We start from the raw sequence: 19,587 nt of genomic DNA, 5'->3' as shown, positions 1-19,587 counted from the left end.
TTTGTCCAGCTCGCCAACTGAATATACCATTGAACTCACCAATTATTATCACCAGAGACTTAAAAACAATTCTACAATTAAGGATTCTATTTTATCTAATAATTGTATATCTGTATTATTTGAGTACGTACAGTATTCATTTATTCTTGCTTACTACTTTTGGGATTTCATTTATTCATTCATATACTTTCTAATTTGTTGCTTTTCTTTCATATTGCAATTTTTTCTTTAACCTCTTGTAAACCACTTTCAGCTATATGCCTTATATGAAAATGTACAGAATGTAAAGAAATACATTTTGTTGTTGTAGTGTCCTTTGGGAATCTCACAAATACTGTTCTATGTCTGTTAAAGACTGTAAATCCAACAACACAGAAAATCAGGGCTGTCTGAAATACACAGCAGTTAAATTTTCTTTTCTTTGCTTGGTGCTTCACCATCTTGTTGAATGTTTCCCTTTTCCAACCAAGAACCTACACTCAGGTTTCTAGCCATACTTTTTAAGTAAGACAGCTTATAACAAAGTGTACACATTTGATGACTGCATTCCAAAATCCTTTTATTACCTTAGATACAGCAACCTTTAGGGCCCAGAGCCTGGAACAGACACTGGTGAGAATTTTGTACAATTAGAGAATATTATTCCTAAGCATGATATTAACTTTTACCCACAAACAGGTATACTCAAATGTACCCATTGGTGATAGCAGGCATAGTCTTTATCTGTGACTTTGGAATACATGATGACAGTGTTTAATTTGTTTGTGCATTTATTTTCTTTGGTAGAGCTAACTGACATTAAGAACATTCCTGGTTCCCAGATTGAGTGGTAAATATTTGGGGAGGTGGGAGGAAACCCTGTGTTCACTCAGGGAGAACATTGAAAATTACAGACACACAACAAACATGTATGGGATTCAATCTACATAACAGCTCAAGAGCTCACTAAGAGCTAACCATCATTGCAGTATTCAGCTTGCTAGTACCTTATATTTCTACTGCACATACTAAACAGCTCTATTTTTCATCATGCTAAAAAACTTTAGATGTTCCTGCATGCATCTCCTATGTCACCATCTCTGCCATAAGAGCTCAAATCACTTTCAGCAGAAATCGCAATTGCTTATTGAATTATCAATAACATACAGGGAACCATGGCCCAGTGAGTGAAAGGATGTTGCAAAGTGAAACAAGCAATGAGGTGAAGAACATAGCCAGACTTCTCTGAAGCCAACCCCACTGTAAACTGTGAGAGCAGTCATCACATTTTTTTAAATGTACAGTATATAAAATACTTCACTTAAGAAAACAGTTTACTGTGGCATATTAATATACTGTACACCAAGATTGTTAAATAAAACTTCAACTTCAAAAACACTACGCTTATCCAGTAAAAGAACTTTTTAATCATTCTCATTTCAACAAAACTTTAGGGGTGTCTTCTAGTATTCTGATTAAAATAAGATCCTGGCCTCCTTTGTAAAGTTTACACATTCTTAGTGTGTACATGTTTTTTGTCTGCCTAACTGATAAAAATATGTCCCGAGTGTGTGTGTGTGTGTTTTTGTGTGTCTAGACATGGAAACAGACTGTTACCACTCCACATGACCCTGACATGAATAACAGGGTAAAATGGATGGATTGCTGTATATTTCCAAAAATGGTTTACAGAAAGATAACATCAAGTTGTACTACATAACAATTTTAAAGAAAACTGGTTTTAAGAAACAATCACTTTTAGATTATTATAAAAATGCCAGCTTATACTCAGTAATATATTATGCCCTTTTCAAATGTCCAAGTATTCAAAAGACTTAGCACTTCTGATTAAAAAGAGAATAAAAATTATATGCAATTAAGATACAATAATTGTTTACAGGCCGTGCCCTGTGTACCATTTAATTTAGTCAGCCTGATTTTTTGATTGTCTTAAGCAACCCTTAGTTCTCAGTAAGTATCCTGTGATTACATTAATTTGGTATATATGCAAATATTTTAATGATGGATAATTAAATATAGAAAGATGACTATTCAAATTAAGATTTTTTTTTTAACATTTTCAAATAATTTTCACTGTTGAGAATTAAGCATTTATTATTAATAAGGATTTTATTATTATTTAAATAATGAAATGATTAAATAATTTTCTCTTATAAAACACTGAATTTTAAATGAAAAATGAAATAGGATCCTTGCAAGCTACAGTAATTTTTATCTAGTTTAACCATAATTTGTTACCATAATACCATATATAATAAATATATACTTGTATAATAAAATTCTGTTAATAATCTACAAAGCTTTAAATGGCCTTCCACCAAACTATATCAGTGACCTTCTAAATCACTATGCTCCTGTTCGCCTACTAAGGTCCTCTGATTCTGGTAATCTTGTTGTGCCCCACACTAACCTGCACTCTATGGGTGACAGGGCCTTCAGATCCATAGCCCCCAGACTTTGGAAAGACATCCCAAAAGTAATTAGATCAGCTGACTCATTCATTCTTTTAAAAAACAACTTAAAACTCATCTGTTTAGGAAGGCTTTTAACTTAACATTCTGCCCTTTCTTTCAGTTTTCCTCTCTGTCCAGGTGCTCAGGATAATTTGTGTGTCTGTTATATCACAAATTAGGTTATTTGTTAGGTTTTTCTTTTAGTATTGAATTTAGTATTTTACTCTGGTTTATTGTCCTTTATTCTATTTAATGCTTTGTTATCTGTTTCATTGTTCTATTCAGGAAAACATTTGTATCCAATTTTACATTCAGTATACCCTGCTGTTTTTGTTCTTTTTCTAAGACTCTGTGAAGCGCCTTGAGCATGGGAAAAGCACTATATAAATAAAATTTATTATTATTAATATGTAAAACGTATTATTATTTATATGAATGTATTATTATAACCATACCATATACCCCTTGTCTTTCTGCTTATTTACTGTTTTGCTTTACTATTGCTAAAAACAAGTTTATTTTAATAGAATGCAGGAATCATAACTTATTTTAACTATGTCACTGTAAATTAAATGATGGGAGGTTCATTGTATTAAATAAAAAACAACCTAATGTACACATATACAAAATACTACCATAGCCAGAACATCAAAATTAGAGTCAGAACCTTTCTTTCTTTGGTAATTTAAAAATATAGTACTTATAATTCTAAAAATTATTTTAAACAGTTTGTAACATAATAATCTTTTTATCTAAATTGAAACTCATAATAAATACAGTGTAACTATGCTATAAATATCCATCCATTATCCTGTCTCTAGCCTGCTTTTTTAATTCAGGGTTACAAGGCATTTGAGCTTATCCTAGTAAAATAAACAGATTTTTATTATTACTTAAACACTGCATGTACAAATTTAGAAAAACAATATTGTTTTGGTACTCCTGATTTCATATGTTTGCTGACCTGTCTGGCAGCAGAAGTGTATTACTCCTACTCAGTCGAGAATCTAGAGAAATTGCTCGTCTTAATATCTGCAGGAATGCTCGTCTTCTCAAGGGTCATAGTTTCTAGGAGGTCTGCCTGTCAATACATGATTGACTCTATTTGACAGGATGGTCAATATTTACAGAAATGCAATATGAATTTTCAAGAGAAATCAAGTTTTAGTCGAGATGTTAGCAAGTCAAGTCAGTCTACTTTTTTAATCATCTTAGACATCTCTCAGTTCTCCATGAGCATTCAATCATTAAATTCATTTTTAATTCTTGATTTCATTCTTTCCTGGTTTGGTAAAACAGATTGCATATAATTCCAGCACTGTACAGAAATTTTTTTTTTTGATAGACATAAGTTATCTTACAGAGTGGCACAGTTCAGAATATGTTACCCAAGATAATCAGTATAGTAAAAAAAACATTACAAACACACCCAAACTGTTAAAACATACACACATACAGTACATACAGTATATAGCTAGAGCATGAAAAAAATCTACATCTCACCACTACATTTCACTGAAATACCATTTCACGTTATGACACAAATGTGATATGATAGGAAAGATACTGAATATAGGAATAGAAAGACACAAAAAATAGATTTACCGGGTCAGTGAGTTCTGGAATGCTGGCTTTATATTCCAGAGGACGGCAATCTCTTGTGTTATTCACCAGCCTGCATGGTAGGAACATGGGCCCCAAGTCATCTCCATCTAACACATCAACTGTCAGTGTAGTAGTGCTTGATCTTTTGTCCTTTGTGACTTGTGGACGGTCCTGTAAAATGTACAACTTGCTGTTTTTTTATTTTAATAAAAAAGTGAAGGACATACAAAATTAATAAGACAATTTTTGACAGTGTTTCAATACAGTACAATTAAAATATTTTCAAGATATATGTTACAACAGCATAAAACAAATATTTAGCTTTATCCGTCTACTCATTTTAATAATAATATCGATATTAATATAAATAATAATAATTCTTTACATTTATAGAGTGCCTTCCATTATGAATGGGGACTACTAATGTGTAGCACCTCAGTATACTATCATCAAAATGATGATCTGGTGGAGCAATTTAATCAAACGCTCAAAAAAATGTTTTGCAAGGTAGTTAGTGAGGATGGGAAGAATTGGGATCAGTTACTTCCCCTAGTACTTTTTGCCAATTGGGAAGTCCCACAAGCCTCCATAGGGTTCTCACTCTTTAAAGACAACCCTGCAGCCAATAGGATGTCCTAAAAGAAGTCTGGGAGGGTGAGGCACTCCCTTCCTCCAATATACTTCAAAATATCACACAGTTACATGACAGATTCAATAAGATTAGAACCATTCTAAAAGAAAATATGAAGATTGTGCAATCATCACAGGCACGTCTATACAACCAAAGCTTGACCCTCTGTGAGTTCCAACCCAGAGATCGAGTAATGACTCTTATCCGTACCTCACACTCTAAATTGCTTGCTCATTGACAAAGTCCCTATGAGATAAAATAAAGAAAAGGTTTGGTTGACTATTTGGTAAAACAACCGAATCGTCGACCAGTCAAGCGTGTTAATCATATCAACCTGCAGAAAACATGGAGGGCCACGCTCCCTCTTCATCCAGTTAGAATTTAATTTTGGACCTAATTTGACACCCCACCAACGACTACAGCTTGAAGCAGCCATTTAGTCCATCCCGAAGGTAGTGCACCAAAAACCAGGCAGGGCCACTATGATTAAACATTACATCATGTCAGAGAACACCCATATCAACTCCCGGAAGCAAGAAATGCTGAAGTGGAACTTGAGATCAAGAAAATGTTGGACCTTGGGGTGACAGAGGAGAGTTTTAGTCCCTGGTCTAGTCACATCATCTTGGTCCCAAATCTGATGGAAGCTGGCGCTTTTGCAATGACTTTTGTCGGTTTAATCAAGTTTCCAAATTTGATGCAAACCCAGTGCTGTAAGTGGATGAACTTCTCAAGCACTACGAAAAGCTCACTATCTGACTACACTTGACATGACGAAAGGGTACTGGCAAACTCCTTGAGTCTGCCAAGGAAAAAAAACACATTCAGTACTGCAAGTGGACACTGGCAATATTGTGTTCTCATATTTGGTTTGCACAGGGCACCTGTGACCTTCCAGCATCTGGTGTATAGAATGCTACAGCCCAAAAATGCCTACAGTGCTGCCTACCTGAATGACGTGGTCATCTATGTCAGGATAAAGCCTATTCGAGCCGTTCTTCAGGCACTGTGTGAAGCCTGTCTCCGTATTAATACAAAAAAATATTATTTTGAGTCAATGAAGGCTAAATATTTGGGCTACATGTGGGAGAGAGGACCGTTCAACCAGTGTTCTAAAGTTTCTGCTTTTTTGCATTAGCCCCAGCCAATAACCAAGAGACAAGTACAGGCTTTCTTGGGCTTAGTAAGGTACTACCACCGGTTTGTATCCCGCTTCTCTGAAAGAGCCTCACCCTTGATAAATGAATGCCTAATAAAGTGGTATGGGATGAAAAAGCCAAAACTGCATTTTGTGACCTTAAGCAGACTCTCACTTTGACCCCCGTACTTGTAACTCCTGACTTTTCCTTCCCTTTCATCCTCCAGGCCGACTCCTTCAGGCACAAGTCTAGGTGACGTGCTGAGTCAAAGTGTTGATGGGGTCAAACACTCCATAATATACCTGAGCCAGAAACTGTTGAACTGGGAGACCAGGTAAACCAGAACAGGAAGTTGGTCTCGTCCGTTGCGGGAGATGGACATCTGAAGTGGAGATCTGTTTGCAGCAGTGTTATTTTTTCTATTATTTCTTATTAGCCCGAGGTATCTGTATTTACTCAACCCGAGGAGGTTCAAATTACAGTATATCCAAGCATATATAAACATGACCGGTAAGAAAGGGGCTCAGAAAGAAACGGAAAAGAAACCTAAAGCTACATCCAAGCCTAGACAGGCAAGTCCAAGTTCAAGGTACGGCCTTTCAGAGACTGACCTGGAACAGACAGGCAAAAGCCCAGATTTCTCGGGACCACGGTCCGCTGCATCGTCTCCAGTTGAGAGCGAAAATGGGAGCGAATGTGCAAGTGATGCTGGTCACGATAGCTCGCCGATTCCAGAAGATCACTTGAAACTGGAAAAGGCCTTGCAGTCCGTGCTTTCATCTGCTCCTCGCGAGCCGGGAGCATCGGCTGCAATAGGGCTCGCCGCTGCATCTACGGTGCACGAAAGCAGAAATGATATGTCCGAACTGAAGGCAATGATTGCTGAGCTCAAGCAAGAGATAAAGAAAGAAATAAATGGCATGGAGAAGACAAGCGAGAAGCTGTGGTGGGAGCTGCAAGAACTGCGGCAGGATAATAAAGACTCTGAGAAATGCGTATATAATCGCTTTGATGCAGCCTTTAAAGGTATGCTGGAAAAAATTGAGGAGTACATTCAGGAAAATGTATCTAAACTGAGAGCACTTGCTGATCAGCTGGAAGACGTTAAGCAGACATTCACGACTCGAATTGAAACAGCCGAACATTTAGCATCCACCGCTGATGGAAAAGCAACAGCTAGGAATTCCGAATGCAAAAAACTCGGAAACAGACTTGCTGTACTGGAAGATGGATGCAGAAGGAATAATATTAGAATCAAAGGTCTACCTGAGAATCGTGAAAGTCCAAACCCAGTGAAATTCGTAGCTGAACTATTCACCAAAATAATTGGAGAGGACTTTAAATCAGACACCGAAATAGCAGCAGCTTACTGCATACTGGGATCGAACATCTCTAAACCTAGGACTTTTGTTGTGTGCTTCGAGAAATTACAATTTAAATTAAATGTAATGTCACTTCTCAGACAGAAACAAGAGATTATATTTGAAAATAACCTCATTCGTATTTTCAATGATTTCTCACACTGAACAGCTGCTAAACGTGCCTCTTTTTATAATATTAAACAGCATTTACGGAAAGCCGATATCAGATACAGCCTTTTGTATCCTGCCAAACTGAAAGTGGATATTCAAGGCAAACATTACATCTTTACCACTACGGAGGAAGCAGATAAAGAGTTAAGAAAGCTGATCCCCACAGTTCCTAAAATACGATCGTGAATCGCACAGTGTCATGGCATCGCAAAGAAGATATCACCGGTGGTTTGATCCGCTTGCAGTGATACTGGTACCATAATTACAGTATACATCCTTTTCCCTTGTCGATCACCTTCTGTTTATGATTTAATTACAATTATACACGTTTGTATATGTATGTGTGGAAGAAATTAAATTAGTAACCTTTTTTTTTTCTTTTTACTATTCTAAAGGAGCCTGTCAAATATCATACCCTTGGTTTATTGTTGTTGTTATTATTATATTAGGGTTTACTATGCTTATCCAGGGCCACTTTTTAACAACATTCCTTGGGTCTACTATCTTAATATTTCAAGACTGTTGAAGATTATATTTTATGCTTATAGCATTTAGACTGTATTGGCAATAGATATCTCAATTTTAATTCTCATACGCCGCTGCAGGGGGGCTTGTCTTGTTTTGGGTGTGCTCTGTCTCTAGGTATGTCAGAGGACTGGGACTTTGAGAACTGGGGTCCAGCCTCACGTGGGGAGGAAAAATGGGGGGGTGGGGTGGGGGGACTGGGGGGGGGGGGGGGGGAGAGAAAGAGAGCAAGCTATCTCTGATCTATTCTTTTAATCCTTATAATTATAACTACCAACGTAACAACAGACTGCATGGCAATAACCCCTGGGAAAATTGGAGATTAAGGTCAAAGATGTCTCACTTTCGGTTAAGACTACAAAATGACATCAAAAATTTAGAATCAATGTCTCCAAGATGGGACAGTTAACTTTGTGAGCTGGAATGTTAAAGGCCTGAATCATGAATTAAAAAGAAAGTATTCTCTCACCTAACAGGTCTAAATGCTAAAATAGTATTTTTACAGGAGACCCAGATATTAAGCAAGGATCAGTTCTGGCTGCAAAAAGACTAGCTTTACCAAAAAAAATAGAGGTGTGGTAATTCTTATCCATAGAACAGTCTCTTTTGTAGTACCAGATGTTGTATCTGATCCTGAACGGAGATACATGATTGTCATGGGTAATTTATTTAATTATAAAGTCATTTTGCTAAATGTTTATGCGCCCAATGTGGATGATAGGGGCTTCATCCAAAATGTATTTGCATCCATTCCCAATGTGAACGCTCATAAAATTATAATGGCTGGGGACTTTAATTGTGTTTTAAATCCAGACATAGATAGGTCTCTTGCGACAGGGGTGATGACATCTAACACTGCAAAGACAATTACATAGTTTATAACTGACCACAACTTATCAGACCCCTGGAGATTTCTAAACCCAAACTCAAGAGCATATTCCTTCTACTCAACAGTGCATCATTTCTACTCAAGAATTAATTATTTCTTTGTAGATAACAATTTCTAGCCTACGATTAAATTCTGCAAGTACGACGCTATTGTTATTTTTCGACAATGCTCCTTTGATCTTGGAGCTAAAATCATTATGCCCCACATACTCATCTTGCAGATGGCGTCTTAACCCACTCTTATTAACGGTACAGAAATTATATCAAAACAAATCAGTTTTTTTCTAGAGACAAATACATCCTCAGCGGTCTCTGCAGGAATACTCTGGGAAACCCTGAAAACCTTCTTAAGAGGATAGATTATCTCATATATCTCACCAAGAACATATCAAAGCTAACCAGCGAAACTACTAGAATAGATCAAGAACATGCCAGGTGTCCAAGTGAGGCTCTTCATAGGAAAAGGCAGGCTCTGCATTCAGAACTCAACCTTTTGACAACTAAAGAAACTGAACAACTCATTTTAAAATCAAGACATCATTACTATGAACATGGAGAGAAAGCTAATAAGCTCTTAGCTCAACACAAACAGAGACAAAATCATTGACCATAAAAATATAATGCACACATTTAGAGACTACTATAAATCCTTATATTCTACTGAGCTTAAAGAAGACAAGACACAATCTGCTCTTGGTGCAGAGGAATTGGATAAACCGCTGGCACTATCAGAATTACTAGATGCTATAAAGTAACTTCAGAGTGAGAAAGCAGCAGGCCCCGATGGCTACCCTGCCGAATTTTATAAGAAGTTCTCCACTCAGCTAGCTCCCCTTTTATTAGCAACATAAAAGCTACAGACAATAAAATTCTACCCCAAACTTTTCGTTAAGCATTAATCACCATCTTTCCTAAAAAAAAATAAGGACGTATTACAATGTGCATCATACAGACCAATTTCACTTCTGAATAATGATGTTAAGATAATCTCCAAAATCCTAGCTAGAAGGATGGAAAAAGTGCTGCCTTCGGTAATAGCACAAGATCATACTGGATTTATTAAAGGCCGACACTTAGCGTTCAATCTTCAATGCCTGTTTAATGTGATATATTCACCCACAAAGTCAAAACATCCCAGAGATATTATTATCCTTGGATGCAGAAAAAGCATTTGATATGATTGAATGGAACTACCTTTTCACTACATTGGAGAAATTTGGGTTTGGCCCGAACATCTGTGCATGGATCAAACTACTGTATACCAATCCACAAGCTTCAGTTTGTATTAACAACATTAATTCAGACTACTTTAAACTAGAACATGATACCAGACAAGGATGCCCCATGTCACCACTACTTTTTGCAATCGCTATTGAGCTACTGGCAGTTCACTGTTGAAATGTTTATGAGATAAAGGAGATTATCAGAGAAGGACTTGAACAGAATATTTCTCTATATGCAGATGATATGCTACTGTATATATCAGACCCACAAAATACTGTGCCTGCAGTCCTAACAGCACTAACAGAATTTCAAAAGATTTCTGGTTTCAGAATTAATTTGAATACAAGTGTGCTCTTTCCAGTGAATTCTCAAGCACACAATATTAGATTGGACACCTTCCCTATAATCATTGCAGATCAGTTTAAATATCGAGGGATAAACATCACAAGTAAACATAAAGCTCTTTATCAACAAAATTTCGCCATCTGTATGGAAAAAATTAAGCAAGACTTGCATAGATGGTCAACCCTTCATCTCACTTTAGCTGGAAGAATTAACATTGTTAAGATGAATATCCTCCCTAAGCTTCACTTCTTATTTCATAACATTCCAATATACATTAATAAATCGTTTTTAAGAAATTAGATTCAACCACAACCTCATTTATTTGGAATTCAAAACATCCACATATTAAAAGAGCGACCCTACAAAGACCAAAAAGGCAGAAGGTGGCATGGCTCTATGTACTTTCAATTTTATTACTGGGCAGCAAACATACAAACTAAAAAAACCTGGACATGGACACAAATAGAGGAACATACACAGGCTTTATCCGCAATAGAAATATAATCCTGCAGTACTTCTTTATATTCCTTGCTTTGTGCCCCAATAAATGCAAGTTATCACCAATATACTCACAACCCAATTGTACTTAACTCACTCAGAATATGGAACCAATATAGGAAGCATTTTAAGATAGAGAATCTTTTATTGGTGGCACCTCTGCACAAGAACCACCTTTTTCAACCCTCGTAAACATATGCAGTTTTTAATGTCTGGAAAACATCTGGGATTAAATCACTTAGAGATCTGTACATAGACAACGTCTTTGCATCCTATGAACAGTTACACTCCAAATTTAACTTTCCAGCAACACATTTCTTTCACTACCTTCAAAATTGAAACTTTGTTAAATAGAACCTGCCCGATTTTCCTCACCTCCCACCTCCCTCTATGCTGGAAAATATATTTCTCAGTTTTGAGGACTTAGACAGCATTTCTGCAATATATAAAACCATTTTACAGTCCCTCCCTTTCAAAGATCCAAGAGGACAGTGGGAAAAGGATCTCTTACTCAACATCTCAGAAAAGGAGTGGAAGGTAGCAATGCAGAGAATTCACTCGAGCTCTATATGCGCAAAACATACAATTACTCAACTCAAAATTATATATCAAGCACATCTGTCCCATTTAAAATTGTCCAAAATGTTTCCAGGGCAAGATAAAACCTGCGAATGCTGCAATCAAGTTCCAGCCTCACTGGGTCACATGTTTTGGGTCTGCAACAAATTAACATCACTCTGGACCAAAATTTTTAAATGCCTTTCAGACAGCCTTGGTGTCACAATCCCTTTTAACCCATTAATAGCTGTGTTTGGTGTACTTCCAGATGGGCTTAAAGTGGAGAAGGACAAACAAACGGTGATTGCCTTTACTACACTATTGGCACGCAGACTTATCTTGCTAAACTGGAAGAATCCTAACTCTCCTCTTTTAAGTCAGTGGGTAACTGATGTTATATATTATTTGAAATTGGAAAAAATCTAATTCTCACTTAGAGGATCTGTGAAGAAATTTTTCAAAACCTGGCTGGATCTAGTCAATAACATTTTAGAATAAGCTTTTCAAGCACTGAGGAAGCAGATTCTCTCCCCATTTCTTTTTCTTCTCCATTTATATTTATTCACTTATTAATTCATCTATTTACTTATTTTTACTAGCTTTAAATTTTATTCTGCTGCCCATGCTCTCTTTCTCAGGGGTGGGGGTTGATTTGTTTTGAATCCTATTTTTGTAAAATTGATCTATTTGTATGGAATGATGTGTGATTTCAATAAAATCAATAAAATTATTAAAAAAGCTATGGTGATCAAATGGGCCATCTAGCAGTTGCGTTACTACTTTCTTGGCCATGAGTTCACTCTGGCGACGGACCATGCCCCTTTACAGAGGATGGCCCTACAAAAGGAATCAAATACACATGTCGCTAGATGGTTTTTGGACCTTCAATTATACAAATTTCGAGTTCAAAATTACTTGGGCTCTTATCACTATTTCTATTAGAAATAGTAAGTTTAGCTTTACTGCCTTATATGCCATGTCCCTCTCTTTGTAAAATCTTCATCTTCTCTAAATGCCAATGTGGATTTTTTGCAGCTTCCTCCTATAAACCTAAAGATGTGAATGGGTAATTCATCTCTGTAAATATTGATGTGTGCTTCAGTTTGTCATGATGGACTGTTGAACCAGAGGTTCTTTCTCACAGAGACCATAGATTGGATTAAACAGGCCAAAAACGATGGGTTTTAGTAACTTATTTACAGTTTAGATTTTCACTTTGGAATAAAACTAATGGTCAATATAATAATCATTACTGCAAGGAAAGAGGCTTTAAAGTTCATAATAAAAAAAAATCTTGTTTATATCTGCCTGCAGCTAATATTAAACATAGCAATGTAAATTAATATGTTTTCAATTTGAACCAAAAATGAATATAGGGATGGAGCTCAAATATTGGATAGACAGTGCACACTAACGTCCCAGTATCTTTCAAGTAATGGTTCTGCAAAAGAAATAACAATTGCATAAAATAATAAACCTAAACACAAAATTATACTTTTCAAAGTTACTGTATGACAAGATGACAGATGTTACAATCTTTTTCTTGTGTGAAAAGGAAGCATCTGTGAGCTATGGTGTAGTGTAAGTTAGCTTTCAATGTCAAGTTCCATCATGCAGGTGTCAAAAACAATTCAACCTGGGAAAAGAAAACAATTATTTATATTTGTTTCATGAAGCTAAAATACCAGTTCCTATCTAACTTAGGAGGTCTGATCATTTCTTACTTACAAATGCCAGTGTGATATCAAGCACCTACTAGTGTTCATAGTTACCAAAAATACTAAGAAATAACCAGCAAAATTCCAAAAATAGCAAAATAATGTATTTATAACTGAAGAGACAAAAGAAAAGAATATACAAAAAGGATTATTGTAAAAGCCAAATAAGAAATATAATGCTGTACTAGGCCTTTATTTGACCTTCCTCCTGCCTATCATCTTCAGTGGCTCACCTGTTTTTCTACCCTCAAATACCATACAGACCACTCTCCTTCTCCACCCGATTTCTGTTTTTTTCTGTATCACTACTAGATTTCTTCATTTCAACACCCTTACAGGCATCAAGTGGGATTGTAAGCTTCCTGATTTTGGTTAAGCATGATAAATACATTTATTTGTAAAAGCAAACTGATCACTGAAGTAGTAAAGGTAAAGTAATAGTTCTTAGCATTTTCCTAATTCGCTCACTCAGTTTAGCATGCAACTAGGAATTATGAGACTGGTAAGATCTGGCAGCTGTCTTTTGAATTTTGTTTCTTGTGGATATTCATTGACCAAAATCCTAATGAGAAACAGAGAAGGTAAAGATAGATGTAAAATGAAATGAAATGAAAAAGATACAGATAGAGAAATTGTAATCGATTATAACAGCCTAAAGCAACAAAAATTACAATTGTTGTTTCAGCACAGGAACTGTCATAATATTCTCAGAACGTAACTCTTTCCTAGGATCGATCTTAACTATTGCCTTTGACTACTTCCCTCTGGATTCTATATTTATTCTTTTGTACAAAGTGAAATTTAAACAGTTTTCTCCAAGGATTAATTTTTGACTCAAATTCAAAAATAACTTCAAGGATTCGAGACAGGTCTGAAAGATTTTCAGATCACCAGCTCACCCTTTGGACCTAGCTTGGTCTTTTCCACTCATTATAGACTGAATGTTCTGTGTTTTCACTAATGGACAGCTATCACTTGCCAGTTTTCTATAATCTCTGTCTTACCCTGGTGCACACTTAGTAGGTCTTCCAAGACTTCCGCTTTATTGAGATTTTGTCACATGGTAGTCCCTTGCTGTCAGGTGGGCACAATCCTATACTAGTATACAGTTTCACTCAACCCTGTGCTCAGCCACCCAGATGCTGCGTTTACCCTTGACAGCATTTTGCTAGCCAAGTAGTTCCTTATACACTTTAATGCAATGTTTACAGCTTTAGGTTAAACCACATCAGAAACAACTTATTTTAAAATAACACTCAGTCAGTCAATCATTATCCAACCCCCTATATCCTAACACAGGGTCACGGTGGTCTGCTGGAGCCAATCCCAGCCAACACAGGGTGCAAGGCAGGAACAAACCCCGGGCAGGGCGCCAGCCCACCACAGTTTAAAATAACATACCAGCTTTAATGTTCCAAAGAAATCATGGAGTGTACTGTACTCAGAATTGTGTTTTTTCATAGCAGGGGTGCTCAACATAATTTGGCTGAAAACAGGGAAAGCATAAGATGTGTATTGGCTAATGATGTGGATGCCATTCTCAAGGTGGCCTGGGTTGACCTGAATTTGGAAAGCTTTTTCTGGTAAAGAAATCAGCTGCTTTGCCAGCATTACATTCATGCTTAGCTTTGAGATGCAGGTCAAGGGTGTCTAGCAGCTATTGTTTATAAGATCAAAATTCACAATGACTGTGGAGGATCCAAGCATAATTTTCTTGAATCTAATGATATTTTGGCTGTATATTTACCTTCTTCCTCCCCTCCTTCTTTTTTCTTCAGTTAGTGCTTCTGAATGATGTTCTACCAGCTGCTTTCAGCTACTTTGTCTATTTTTAACTAACAGTGGAATGAAGTCCCACTTGCCACTAACTGCACTGGTAACTTTTCTTTCATATTACTGTATTGTATTGTATTGTATTGTATATTGTGTTGATGAAACACAGCTACTGGACTGTTTTACAGAGCAGATTTTTAATTCAAACACATGATAGTAACAATTATTTTCAAAAGCAATTATGCCATGTTTTCCTCCTGTTTCTTCATATGATCAATTGCTATTTTCCCTAAATATCTTCTTGGAGTCCCCAACAAGATTACCCCCATGCCCCTATTTGATAAATACGGTTTTACAGGAATTTTCTACTAAAAGCAAATATAAGAACTGTTTAAAAAATTTAAAAATACTACAGAAATAAAGTATTATCCTGTTTGGTGTTTAACTAAATGACCAAACAGTTTGTCAGTTTGCTCACCATTAACTCTAATTAAATACATGCCAACAAAAAATGTTTCTTTTTGTTACAAAACAGGAACATTTTGTCAAAGAGCTTTTAAGGCCTAGAAGATGCGAGTTAACCATTTACAGGATATACAGTGAAAACTGGTAATTGTAATTAGGGCAAACCAAATAAATAAATAGAAATATATGGCAAAGTTTCAGTAACGCAATATATTAAAAGGACTTTTAGTTTGTGTAATTTGTTTTTTATGCATTTAACACTCAACTAGTACAACCAAACATATACAGTATACAATTAATCCAGAAGTTAAAAGGCAATCCGACTTTCAAGTGACAAAAAATATAGCAAATGGGCATACACAAAACTGTAAATGCTCTATGCATTTAAAGAGCAAACTAAAATTATTCTTTTCTTTTTAAAATGTTTATCTTGAAACGTGGACTTTTGAAGAGCTTAAGTAGCAAAAAAAAAAAAAAAAGTGCAGCCTCTGAAAAGGGTACTACGAGCATACCAATTATCACAATCGATGTGCCCTTTCACTTAAATTAATTCAGTTTCTTGTTGAACTATCCTTTTTCAGACAAATCAATAATGAACTAAAGGGTGCCAAGAACAGTTTAGAAAGTATTGGTGTTTCCAACTGGCAAATTTATGCTATATCTTTTGAACTGCTCAATAAAATATTTCCATAATTTAACAGTGTTTGTTGCGTGACTATGTTACAGTGCTATGACGTAGATGGCAGCAATGCTAGCCAACCAGTCTAAAGAAGTTCTTATTTAGTTTTACTTGTATTCATGCTTTGTGTCTGTGTATTGTATTTGTGCTTTGTGTGAAGATCTTCAGAAGTATACACAAGTACAACAACTTTTTGTCTTCACAAAAATCTTTACAAATTTTATATGACAAAAAAAATTAAAATGAAATGTGCCATTTCAGGGATGAACTTACTACTGTCTCTTTTAAAAACTAAAAAATATATATTTTAACATGTACTACTAAAAAGCAGAAGGAAATAAAGTTTGAAAAAGCAACTCGCCAAAAATAAAATACCAAATGAACAAGTACAAGTATGAAAAAATTTCAAACAGATTGCTAATTTGAAGAACCTGCCAGCATTGTTTATAGGTGTTATTGGCAATGAGACATTCCAAAAATGTTATTTTCACTGAAATTATACTTCACACATTATTGCAAATTTAAGATGATTTTTAAAGAATAAAAGGTTGTCTCTGTATTGAGAAGAATGTTGCATTTAGTAAAACTGAAAAACTGCTATTTTAAAACAAAGGAAACATCAATAAATATTTTAGTAGGTCTGCTGCCTGTACAATCTCTGTATATTATACTACATTACACTTATTGAACTCCTTCCTTGTCTTTGCATACAGAGTGTGAGGCAATTACTACTCTAATAATAAATAGCATGACATTCTCAAATTTAATCTTGACCAGAGTCATGCGGAGCCCGTCCTGGAAGTTCACCAGTCCATTAAAGGCCTAGTCTCACACAAACCCACACATTACATGTTCAATTATTCTTACAAACATAGCTGTGAGGTATGGGAGGAAAACCAAATTACTAGGAGACAATCCTACACAGACATGTGGGGAATGTGAAAACCTCACACTGACAATGACCAGGTGCAGGATTCTAACCCAGCATGATGGTTCTGTGAGACAAAGTACTAACTGTAGTACCACCCAGAGTACCCAAAGAAAGAACCCACAAAGTCATGAGGAAATTGTGCAGACTCCATGTTCAGTGTACCTGGGATGTAAAATCAGTTGACCAGAGGCATGGATCACAGCATTAACTACTATGCCAATCCACACAAAAACATCTCTATGCTTATTACGTTTTCCAAGAAATCATTTTACTACTGTAAAAAAGCATCTTCATTAAAAGTATTTTTTTTGTTTCCAAATTTAATGTTTTCTCTAAAACTTGTGTGATTTATTTTACAAAAAACAAAAAAATCTGCCAGAAACCAGAATATATAATGCACACTATATGAACTTTCATGAGTTAAAATTAAAGCAAATTTGCAAATAAGAATCAAAATAATCTTCACAGTTTGCGGTAAACAAAGTAGATGCTTTAGAAATATAAAAGTATATTTTTTAACAAGACTGAGGGGAACATCTCTACTACTGTGTGGAAAATTATATGAAAATCTGCTAAATTGTCTAGAAAATTGGTATGAACAATAGGTTTGCAAAATCAGACTCTAACAGTGAAACAAAACATTTACAATGGCAAAGAGTTCATGATAAGTAAGCATTACCCACCGATTAGCACCTTCACTGAAGCAAAATCCAACAACCCCAGAGATTCCCTTTCAGTGGAGTTTGGAACAACTACTCTAGGCACTTCCAATTCCAAGACAAAAATGACCTAGAAAAACATATCTAATATATTTTTCATTTAAACGTTACACATCTTAATGAAGAAACCTAAGCAATGTTTCTTTAATTTATAGCACACTTATACTGCATGGCATATTGTCACAGGGGAGCTGCAAAATTGTGATCCTGCCTCAACTTTAATGGGTTTAATTATGTTATTAAATTTGTAAATTGCAATGTGCAGTAGGCAGCTGGGCAATTAGGAGGCAATTAGCCCAATTTGGGGGAGCAGGTGTACATCTTCAAAACATAGAAACCACATTCTGAAATTGTAGAAATACATAAAATAACGGGGAGAGAAGTGTGAAAGTTTGCAGGTGGCTACAGAGAAAAAAAACAAAACTCTAAAATGGCTGTGAGCAGACTAGCATCTAATTTAAAGGCAGGTTGATGCCGTGAGTGGCCAAAAGTTTATGACAGGTCTACTCAACTTTCTCTGCAGGCAATAAATGACAAATTTAATCGATTAGTCACACTACTCTGTTCTTACATTTTTTTTAATGTGCCACTGTGGGGGATTACTTACTTGGTTACTAGAGCATTTCTTTTATTTTCAAACGCTATACATGTTTTTAGATAAAACACAATTGTCCATATATGTGAAAAAGAACCTCTTGGTGACTTTGAAATGAATATAGGCACCATTTTATTGAAAGCCCGTCTCATAACAGGAGAGACAATTTGGTATTGTGATTATAAGAAAAGGAAAATATTTTCTTTCAGATTTCAAAATAAAAATGCACTTGTTCACTGGAAAAATGAATCCTGTTTAATGATGTGAAGAAATGATATATATGAGAGTAAGACCATACATTTCCAGTTTTGCTGTTAACACTGCAACCTAAACCATTAAATTCCTGAATCTGTATAGGTTGGATTCACCTCATCAGTGTGTTAATGCAAAGGCACATGGACAGCTGCAACAGTAGCTACTTAATCTTATTCCGTCTTTCTATTTGCTGATTAATTCTTTTCTGTGATACAGTATGTACTAACCAGACGTGCTTGAAATGATGGCAAAATTTGACTAGTAACTACAAACGTTAAATGATTCTGTTTCTACAACTCCAGGACGATGACCTCTTATTCGTTGCTTTATGTACTACTGACATTTAGAAATATCAAAAGCCTGCCTGAAGAACCCTTTTTAATATCTTCTGAGACAGTACTGTGTCTTTTATTGAACGGCCTAGGATTTCACTTTTATCATTGGTGCTTTGTGCTATAACCTATCCTAAAACCCATTATACCTTCTAGTTCAACTCCTTTTCTCTAAATTCTTGGCTACCTTGTTCAAACCTGAATGGTATCTGCCTTGTTTAGAATTCCACAACCATTCTTACAGTTTCTGATGTTTATTTCTTTCTTCCTTTGAGTCACCTAAGCACTATAGTATACAGTTATTTATCAATATTGTCATAAAAAGAACTATATGTGAATTCAAGGTCATTGGCACATCTTGCTGCCCCTATATTATTCTACGTTTATAGTTCCTTCAGCAAGTAGCAGATATGCTTTTCACAAAAGCCTTACACTCCAGAATCTGTTCATTGTATTTAAACCCTTGACACTTTTCTCCTTTCTCAAATGGCCTACCTTAAATATCAGACATGCAAATATCTCATGTAAATTATTCAAGAAAGGAACAAGTAACGATCCTCACTGAATAATTTAAAATTGATTATTTGCAGAACACTCTTTAATTTAAGAATCACTACTATCATTTTCTATAAAGTAAATCAAGAACTGTGTGATGGATAGCACTGCTGCTTTAAAGGTTGTGTGCTCTGGGTTATTGTACTTTGATTTTACTTTTTCTTTAT

The 19,587-nt window shown here is 35.6% G+C and overlaps 1 protein-coding gene across 1 annotated transcript in view; it reads right to left on the bottom strand.

Annotated features, from left to right (window-relative positions):
• The window catches only part of pcdh15b (protocadherin-related 15b), a 718,592-nt gene that overhangs the window by 386,508 nt on the left and 312,497 nt on the right, over window positions 1-19,587 (bottom strand). Inside the window, exon 9 of the mRNA XM_051923141.1 lies at window positions 4,059-4,229. Within this exon, the coding sequence (XP_051779101.1) occupies window positions 4,059-4,229 (171 nt within the window). The remainder of the gene's footprint in view (window positions 1-4,058; window positions 4,230-19,587) is intronic.

The sequence above is a fragment of the Erpetoichthys calabaricus genome, chromosome 2, assembly GCF_900747795.2.
Source record: "Erpetoichthys calabaricus chromosome 2, fErpCal1.3, whole genome shotgun sequence".
Classification (NCBI taxonomy): Eukaryota; Metazoa; Chordata; class Cladistia; order Polypteriformes; family Polypteridae; genus Erpetoichthys; species Erpetoichthys calabaricus.
This window is presented reverse-complemented; position numbering and strand designations above follow the sequence as displayed.